The 9063-nt window shown below is 43.0% G+C and overlaps 2 protein-coding genes across 3 annotated transcripts in view; one reads left to right on the forward strand and one right to left on the reverse strand.

The window, feature by feature from the left end:
* The window catches only part of igf2r (insulin-like growth factor 2 receptor), a 27468-nt gene extending 22984 nt beyond the window's left edge, over window positions 1-4484 (reverse strand). The window contains exons 1-2 of the mRNA XM_069514893.1: window positions 4207-4484; window positions 2298-2437 (exon numbers count right to left, since the gene is read on the reverse strand). Of these exons, the coding sequence (XP_069370994.1) occupies window positions 2298-2437; window positions 4207-4484 (418 nt within the window). The remainder of the gene's footprint in view (window positions 1-2297; window positions 2438-4206) is intronic.
* A 756-nt stretch (window positions 4485-5240) lies between these two features.
* On the forward strand, window positions 5241-7948 carry LOC109640833 (zinc metalloproteinase nas-14-like). 2 transcript variants are annotated; one of them, XM_020105025.2, is made up of 12 exons: window positions 5241-5381; window positions 5465-5515; window positions 5815-5877; window positions 5970-6020; window positions 6097-6159; window positions 6263-6309; window positions 6457-6526; window positions 6604-6718; window positions 7130-7302; window positions 7403-7484; window positions 7608-7729; window positions 7862-7948. In XM_020105025.2, the coding sequence occupies exons 1-12, from the start codon at window positions 5330-5332 to the stop codon at window positions 7882-7884; spliced, it is 912 nt and encodes a 303-aa protein (XP_019960584.2). In that variant the 5' UTR covers window positions 5241-5329; the 3' UTR covers window positions 7885-7948. The 2 variants fall into 2 exon arrangements, with proteins under 2 accessions (XP_019960584.2, XP_069370999.1); XM_069514898.1 differs by lacking the exons at window positions 5815-5877; window positions 5970-6020.
* Window positions 7949-9063: the final 1115 nt, after the last annotated feature.

The following is a 9063-nucleotide window of genomic DNA, read 5'->3' on the forward strand; positions in this document are numbered from 1 at the left end:
CAGGAGCCTAGAATACAATAGTGAGTTCAGAGCCTTTAGTGAGAGACACAGCTCTTTGTCATGCTCAGAAATCTGAGTCAGATGACGCTGTTCTTCTGGCTGAGAGCTACCAAACACCAATTTGTCACCGGGAGGAAGGTCACGGCTTCAGTCTGCAGAACAAGTTGTTGTTGTTGTTGTTGTTGTTGTGGCGGTGGGAGTTGGAACTAACTGGCAGCATGTTTTCTTTAAGGCTTATGGTCAAAGAAAGTGACGTGACTGAAACTCAGAAACAGTGAGATCCGGTTTCAAACATCATCCTCAGGTGAAATTAGAGACAGAAAGTTTGGAGCTTTAGATCCAGAGACACGGGGCTGCTGCTGCTTTAGATTAAGCCTAATCGATTTACGTTCACGTTATTAAGCTGCGTTCAGGACTGTCTGTGTTCACTGGAGGTCAAGGCTGATCGACCAATAGTGACACACAATGTTAACACGCACATTAAAACCAATCAACAGGATGTTGGTGTTTTTTACATGAAAAGAATGACTCTTAAAATACTGATCCTTCTTAATGATTAATAACTAATTCATCAAACTGAATATTCCTGTCATGAATACAGCACATGAGCTGCAAGTTATCTTGATCTTCATGGTTTATTGATAAAAATCAACTGTGGTTTTGGTTCATGTTTCCAGGTCTAAATGACCAAATCACACGAACAGCAGCTAAAGAATTAGACGGAGCATGAACAGAGAAGCTGAGACACATCAGGCCTTCTGGGGCAGCGATGTGGATCTTGCTGACAGCAGCGGCAGGAGAATCAGCCTCATCAGCACAGAGATCAGATGTGAGAATGTACCGATAAAGCTCTGAAGGACTGATCCATACAGCAGAGATCCTCTGGGCGTGTAGAGAAGCCCTCAGAGGTCACGTCTGACCTCAGGACGTTTTTCATCAACAGCTTTAATGTCCCTTCTCTTCCTAAGATGATTCATCGATGAACTGAGGCAAAAACTATCTTGATAATAATGAGATTATTTGTCTTATAAAAAATAATATTCTTTAGCTGCATAATATCCATTCCACACACGGTCTAAACAAATTACAAAAACTAAAATATAACAATCCTGACTAAAGGTGCAATATCAATATCATTCTTTCATCAAATGTCAAACTAGAGCACTGAGCAGTTTGAAACGTTCACGATCACAGTCGTGCTCCCGCCATCAAGATGATTCGATTTTCTTTCACTGAAGGTTCTGCATTGAATCTATTTGATTTTATTACACTGTCTGTCTGCGGGTGGGGTCGAAGGTGACTCTTGCAAAGCTGCAACTTCACACAAGAGGCGATGAATGACGTCCAAAGTACAGAGAAGACAGCAGAGCTGTTGTGGAAGTTTGAATCTGAGTTTAAGTTTTACCAGCAAACGTTACACAGGCTACGGGAGGTTATAGTCACCGTGACAACAAAACCGGTAACAGAGATTAGAACGAGCCTCTTGTTAAGGCTGAAGTACATTTAATGATGTTGTGTGACTCCGAAGTCACGTGACTTCATCAGCGTTTCTGACAGTGTGACTTTGATCATCAAACACACAGTGTAAATAAAGATCCATCTAATCCCAGAATCCAGAAATGAAGCAAACAAATAACCCAGATAGGAACGCCGCCATCTTGCGCCGACGACATCATCAGGTCCTGCCGATATACATCAATACAAACGCTCGACCAATTGAGAGTCAGCTAAATAAAGATGAACAAACGGATTCTACTTCCTCCCGTTGCACGAAAACACAATTCTAGAATTTCATAACGTGAGAAGAAGAAAAAAATCACATGGAGCAACAGACTGGAAGCTGCAGATGAAGTGGTACTGTGGTGTGTGTGTGTGTGTGTGTGTGTCTGTGTGTGTGTGTCTGTGTCTTCCGCAGTGAAGTAACGATTTATGTCTCAAGAATTCAGACACATCAAGTGAAGCAGGACTTTGTTTTATCAGAACAAGCCGGCCGTAAATCAACGAGTCAGCTGACACACTTGAAACCACAGTGGCTGCACTTCAACAGTTACTTATAAAACCACAGCTCTCCCCGTGAACAGTCTCTGATCACAGTCACATCAAAAAAAAAAAAAAAAAAAACTTGTTAAGCACCTGAGGAGAAAACTGTCAGAATCTTGCTCAAACTTTCCGACCACAGTTCTTTCTTTAAGGGTTTATCTGGCAGCCATGATGCCACAACACCTGGCTGATAAAAGCATGTGATGCAACTGCAAGAACTTTACTGCCAACACCGTTTTCTAGTCAGCTGCACTCACCGACAGACTGTTTGGTGCCGGAGACGAGGTCCTGAGCGCAGACGGCGGTGCTGGGGCCGCAGCTGGTCGGGGGTGAAGACTCGCAGAGCCTCAACGTGTAGCTCACTTTGTTATCGCGGTCGATAGCTTCCCATTTATAACTGCGACACAAGGAAAAGAGAAGACAGAGGATGTGATTAAACTCAGTTTTGTGGATTTGCTCATTTACAGAGCTGTCAACAACAGTAACAAGGTGAGAGATAGTATTCTACCCTCTTATACCAGAGTGGCAGGTGCAACACAGCTTTAAAATATGTATGAACTTAATCAAGAACACAAGTTGAGGTGTTTGCAACCTGTTATATTTTCCAAAGGGGGAGTCACCACAAGTACTGACGTTGTAAGACACAAACTCTTTCACATGCAACAACTACACTTCCTTTTTGAAGTTAAGGAAATAATATTTCAGTCCGTTGCAGGAGTCGTCTTCTTTTCACTTTAAAAAACCAAACATGCAGGTTGTTCATAGGCGACCGAACCTTTAACACAGAACTTTAAATAAATGACAAACGGCATAATGCTCCATCCACCACGACCTGTATCCTGTATATGTACAATTAAACCTGCCACATGACGTGTGTTGTGAACTACTACAGCGTCTTTACATGAACACTGAATTCACATGTCGCAGCTCCTGGTTCCTGCCTCGCTGCTGCGTCAATATTTGAACAGCCGCAGCCCGAACAGAGCTCCGTGCAGAAGGACAACTGTATTCAACACGCTGTTCAGAAACAATAACGCGTTAGGTCCCAAAGTAAGAGTCCTTGTAACGCACAGTGAAAGTACTTGTAGTTATTGTGAAGTGTCCCAGCGCCTGCAGGAGCCATCACAGCTCCCAGCGGAACTTCACCCATCACGGACTTTAACTCGGGTTTAATTCTCTTAACTGTGAAATATTCATTCTGTCTGTGCAACACAATGGTTCAGTCACTGAACATCTCACACTGTATGTATTAGCTCCACTCATATTTTTCTATAGGCTTTAAATTTCCTTACACTCAAGAGTTGCATGTTGATTATTATTTTCTTGCTGAGGCCTAATTTTGACTCTTGCTGTTGTAATATTAAAATTGTTCCCATTGTGGGACTAATAAAGGTTAATCTCATCTTAAACTCACGTTCTTACATAGAAGCTTTAAGTATACAAAGGTAACTAGTAACTTAAATGGTCAAATAAATGTAATGACGCAATAATTCCCTTTGAGAAGGAAAAGCAGTATTTATTGAATACTCGAGTAAAGTACAAGTATTAGTGAATGTACACACATATATCTGCCATGCCAGGGTCCCTTTGAAAAACGTGTCATTTAACCGTGCTAACAGTTAGCGTTAGCTGTTACATGACAGCTTGTAACGTTAGCAGGAAGCGAGGCTACACATTAGCTTGATAACAAACAATTAGATAAATAAGCGATGACTCATTCAGTCAGAGCATCATTCAATTAAATTCCTTTTCATTCAAATCAGGTCCCGTGAAATGAAAACGTGTCCGGCGGCGAATGTCCCTCCGATAACAACAGTGTTTATCGAGGTGTTAGCGCGCTAACACTTCACCTTCACAGCGGCAACGTTGCGCGTCTTTAACCGGAAATAAACACACGTAAAAGTGGATACCGTGACCGGGGCACGGAGCCGAATGATTGTGTAGCAGCCACGTTTGACAGGGAACCTTGTTGTGATGTGTTGGGTTGTGTGACGCCGGGTGTGTGACCAGAGTGAAACTAAACACACACTAATTTACACGAGGTTCCACAACTCGAGTTGGCGGTGGGTGAGCGGATGAGGCGCAGTTGTGTGTGTGTTTGTTGTGTTGCAGGGTTTGTGTCTCAGGTGTGTTGGTGTTGTTGTGTTGTTGTTGTGTTGTTGTCACCTGCACAGATCCTGGTACGACAGGCTGCTGCTGCTGCTGCTGCTGGAGCCGGAGCTGCCCGCGTCCTGAGCTCCGGACCGGGCCAGCAAACACCCGAGACACGCCGCCAGCCACAGGGCCGGACCGAGAGGGAGCCTCCGGCCGGATGAACACCGAGGAAACATGCTGTCTGCGCGGGGGACGTGCGAGCTGAGCCTCAGTGAGACGACATGATGCAGCAGAGTGTGAGAGTTCCGAGCCGAGTCAGTAGGAAGTGACCGCACCACATGACAGGACATCACATGACGGTGACTGGCGCTGCCTTCACGCTCTGTGGGAAAACTCCACTCTCGCACACTTCCCCCCCATGTTGAAGTTTATTTCATTCATCGAACCAAACAAAAATAATTTTAAAACTTAAAAATCTCAAATCTTTAAATGAAAAGGAGCAGAAAGAAGAATGTTGTGATATAATCTGCCCTCATTGGTGAACAAACCGAATAATTCAATAATAGATATCTGCTCTTTGAGTTTCTGATTAGTTCCCAAATGTTGATGAATGACTCCGAACTGTTTTGGCCCAGATGTGGGACACATGTGTCTGTCCCACATTATCATCTGTCCCACTTGGAAACCGGTCTCATTCATTCATTCGTTCATTTTCATTTATTTTTAGAGAAATCCTACAAACCAGTGAAAAACTGAAAACAGTATTTTATCTACAAACAGTTAATTATTTGATCTGCATGTTTGAAAAGAAGTGAGAAGAAGCACAAACTTATTTAATCTCCTCACTTGTCATCAATCGATTGATAATCGTGCTCACCAACAAACAAACGAATGCAGATAACAAACAGTAATATATCGCTGGTTGAGATTTATAAAATGTGCTCAGTTCAGTTTAGTTTTCTTATGAGAGTATTGCAGATTATCCTTCTATCACAACAGGAGAGGTTTCATCTCAGAGGCAGCAAATCTAAATGAACCATGAATGTCTGATTTACTTGGTTTCCATTGCACAAGCAGATAAATCTGCTGCAGCGCCCTCCACAGGCCAGACTGAGAGGTTATAATCACAGTGAAGTAATCTCACCTGCTGAGTTTAGTGTCAGGAATCACCTCAGGCCTCAGATTCTCTGAAACCATGTCGCGTCGTGACTCTGCGTGGCTCCTGCTCTTCTTCTGCGTGTCCACAGGTACGGGACCAGACGCTGAAGCAGATATTTATCTGAGTGATGATGATGATGATGATGATAATTGACTCTTTCTCCTCATGTAGCTGTTGGAGTCCCCATACAACCCCCCCAGGGTGCTGCTGCTCCTGACACAGGTGGGTGCTCTTTGGATGTTTGCTGCAATTTAAGGAATTTCACTTCAGGAAACTCATTTCACTGAACACATCAAACTGATCGTGTGCGATACAATCAGAGAGTGAAAAGATCAGAGCTGATCTGGGGTCAGGCCATGAAGAGCCTTAAACATAATCAATGCAATTTAAAAATCAATCCCAGAAACAACTAAATGTAAAAATCAAAGAACAGGTGTGATGTGATCATATCTCTGTTCTAATAAGATAAGATATTGAATTAAATTGTTTATGAGAGAATTCCTGTTCCCTCCTCTGCTCAGGTAACGTCACAGTGACGCTGAAGCTCGACGAGCAGCAGCTAAATACTTCACAGCCTTCAGAAGGTACATGCTCAGTATTTACAGTATTTTCATAATTGTAAAATAAGTTATTACACAAACTTGAGTGTTTTTTTTATTGGATGTCTCTTTTTCAGTCAGTGCTCAGCTGTTCAATGATACCCACAATGCAACTCTTCCATCACCAGGTTGGTGCTCATTGTTAAAAAAAAAACTTTTTGGGAGATTTTATGTTTGAAATTTCAATAACGTTTAAATTTCTAGGTGGTGGATCCGTTTCCGTCAAGCTTGGGCCGCCGCAGAGAGTCAGCTCCGAAACTTTAGAGGGTAAAATTTAAATGATTACAGATCAAAATACAAAAAAAAAATCATCCGAGTTCAAATATACAATGTGTGTTTCTGTGTTTCCACCTGATGTTTGAACTCTCAGAGCTTCAAGAAGACCTGATCGTCCAAGAAGGAGACATTCTGATGCCGGTAAGACGAACGTGGCTTCAAAAGATTCTGCTTCATCTGGAATTTTAAAATAAATAAGAAATCAAATTTAGAACAAATGACATGACATGTTTTAAATGTTGGACAAAAAAAACATGAAGAGATTTTCAGACTGTGGTTTTGTCACAGGAGGACAGGAACGCTGTGGAGAGCCTGTGGCAGGACGCCATGGTCCCCTACTCCATCAGTTATGAACTGGGTGAGTTGTTGTGGTTCAAACTCAAGTGTGTGTTTGTGTGTCTGTGTGTAGTGATGAAACTGTTTGTGTGTTTTCAGCTGATCGAGAGTCGAACATCGACGCTGCCTTCACAATGATCTCAAACTTCACATGTATTCGCTTCAAAAAACACACGACGGAGCTGAACTACCTGAACATCAAGGACGGGAGAGGGTGAGAAGAAATGCAAATGATTCGATTTCACAATAAAATCAAAAGATATAAAAGAAAACAAACGATTAGAAATAAAAATAGTTCAGTTAAACTCTCGAGAAGACTTGTAGGACTTGAAGCCTCGTGCAACATGAGGAGTGAAATAAGCAGCGAGGCCAAAAAACTTTAAACACCATCGTCGATGAAATCTAAAACAAACTGAGGAGGTTTGGTGAGAAGGATGAGACGAGTGTGTGTTTATATTTCTGAAACTTTATTTCACACAAACACTGAACTGTCTCTTAGTTTTCACACCTTCCACCTCACAGGCCCTGAAATCAGCTCCTCCATTGTGTCGGAGGACTGAGCTTCTTCATGTGAACGGTTCACACATTTCAAATAAACTGTCCTCCCCGTGTCTGTCTCCTCCAGCTGTGCGTCCTACGTGGGCTGTCGAGGAGGAGCCCAGGCGCTGTACTACGGTCGGTCGTGCAGCGAGGGGAACCTCTGCCATGAGCTGGTCCACGCACTGGGACTACATCACGAACACACCCGCTGGGACCGGGACCAGTACGTCAGCGTGCAGTGGCAGAGCATCATGCCAGGTACAGGCCTCGGAGGACAGACCAGGCGGGTCAGATGCATGTTTGCGTGTCGTGTGATACTTTTACTTCCAGGTATAATGAATAATATTTCTGATTCAAGGGAGACAAAATAACTTCAAGGTGAAACATGGGGACACTCTGAATCTGCCGTATGACGTAAACTCCATCATGCACTACGGATGGTGAGTGTTTCTTTTAGACTGAAACAAGTCTGACTCCACACGTCTCCTCAAACATGTGATTCATGTTTCACTCTGATAATTCAGTCCTCGGATTCCATCACACTTGTTTTTCTTCCACCGCAGGTATTTCTTCAGTCAGGACGGGGGTCCCACTTTGTTGCCCAAGACGGGCGGAGAGCACATGGGTCAGAGGGCCCATCTCAGTCAGCTGGACATCCAGAAACTCAACTCGCTCTACCACTGTGGTAACAAACGTCTGACTGTTCGTTAGGTTTCACACGAGCCCAGTTCTGCACCTGGGAGCACATTCCTCCACCGAGTTCCCTTAATCTGAAGAGCAGCGTTTCAACAATACTAAAACACGTTTCTTCTTTCAGATGAGCGGAAGAAATCCCAGTGAGCCGGGCGGCCTGCTGCTGGTTTGTGCCTTGAGATTTAATAAAATGATATTTAAGAACAAAGAAGATCCTGTTTTCTGTGTTTCATTCTTTCTGTTTCTCACCTGCACGGGTTTGAACCCAAAAGGTTTTAAAGTCAGTGATGCAGACGTCTGTGTTAAACTATAGGCAGGGATCCAAATCCTAGAAATTTGATCTGACGACAAACTCCTGAGAGTGACGGAGCTCGTGCGTGTGTGTGTTTGTGTGTTATATGATGCAGCGTTGCATAGTTTCTCATTGTATGTATTGTATGACATGACTACACATTATCTATAGAATGAGAGAATGTAAAAAAAAAACAATTAACAATGGGCATTGATTCATCTGACAACCACTGAAACTAAAAGCCGCTGCACAGACCATCTGCTGTGTGTGTGTGTGTGTGTGTGTGTGTGTGTGTGTGTGTGTGTGTGTGTGTGTGTGTGTGTGTGTGTGTGTGTGTGTGTGTGTGTGTGTGTGTGTGTGTGTGTGTGTGTGTGTGTGTGTGTGTGTGTGTGTGTGTGTGTGTCTGTCTGTCTGTCTGTCTGTCTGTCTGTCTGTCTGTCTGTCTGTCTGTCTGTCTGTCTGTCTGTCTGTCTGTCTGTCTGTCTGTCTGTCTGTCTGTCTGTCTGTCTGTCTGTCTGTCTGTCTGTCTGTCTGTGTCTGTCTGGTTTTGTCTGTAGGAGGAGCCAAGTGAACAGACGCCTGTAAACAAACACTTGAAGCAAAGTGATCTAAGAGGAAAGACTGGAACACCTTCATTCACCTGACAGACAAGAAATCAGACCATCACCTCGTGTGAGCATTAACAAGGTGAGACCCTTTTTTTTTTTTATCTCACTTGTGTCAAACTTCTTCACATTCATGAGAGAAATGTGAATGTTTCCATACGTCTGCAGAGAAAAGCCTCTGAAATCAAATTTAAACCTTCTTCATAGATAATAATTAGTTTCTACTTATTCTGAAACAAGCATCTCAATAGATTTTATGTTTAATTGTCTTTCTCTTTTCAAAGAAGTGACTGTTATGATGCTGTAAATCTATTAATAGGGTTTGTTGGTAGTCATCATCCGTTTTGAATGTTTGAGAAACTAAAGACAAACTCGTACAGCTGATCCATGTTTCTGTTTCTCTGCCGTTTCTTCAGTTCACGATGGCGC

This window comes from Paralichthys olivaceus, chromosome 19 (assembly GCF_024713975.1).
Source record: "Paralichthys olivaceus isolate ysfri-2021 chromosome 19, ASM2471397v2, whole genome shotgun sequence".
NCBI lineage: Eukaryota > Metazoa > Chordata > Actinopteri > Pleuronectiformes > Paralichthyidae > Paralichthys > Paralichthys olivaceus.

What these genes read in the sequence shown, in the direction of transcription:
- LOC109640833 (XM_020105025.2), top strand. Translation starts at nt 5,330, where the DNA reads ATGTCGCGTCGTGACTCTGCGTGGCTCCTGCTCTTCTTCTGCGTGTCC. An exon ending in TGCTGCTGCTCCTGACACAG is followed by an intron (nt 5,516 to 5,814) that starts GTGGGTGCTCTT and finishes TCCTCTGCTCAG; the next exon opens with GTAACGTCACAGTGACGCTG. An exon ending in TACTTCACAGCCTTCAGAAG is followed by an intron (nt 5,878 to 5,969) that starts GTACATGCTCAG and finishes TCTCTTTTTCAG; the next exon opens with TCAGTGCTCAGCTGTTCAAT.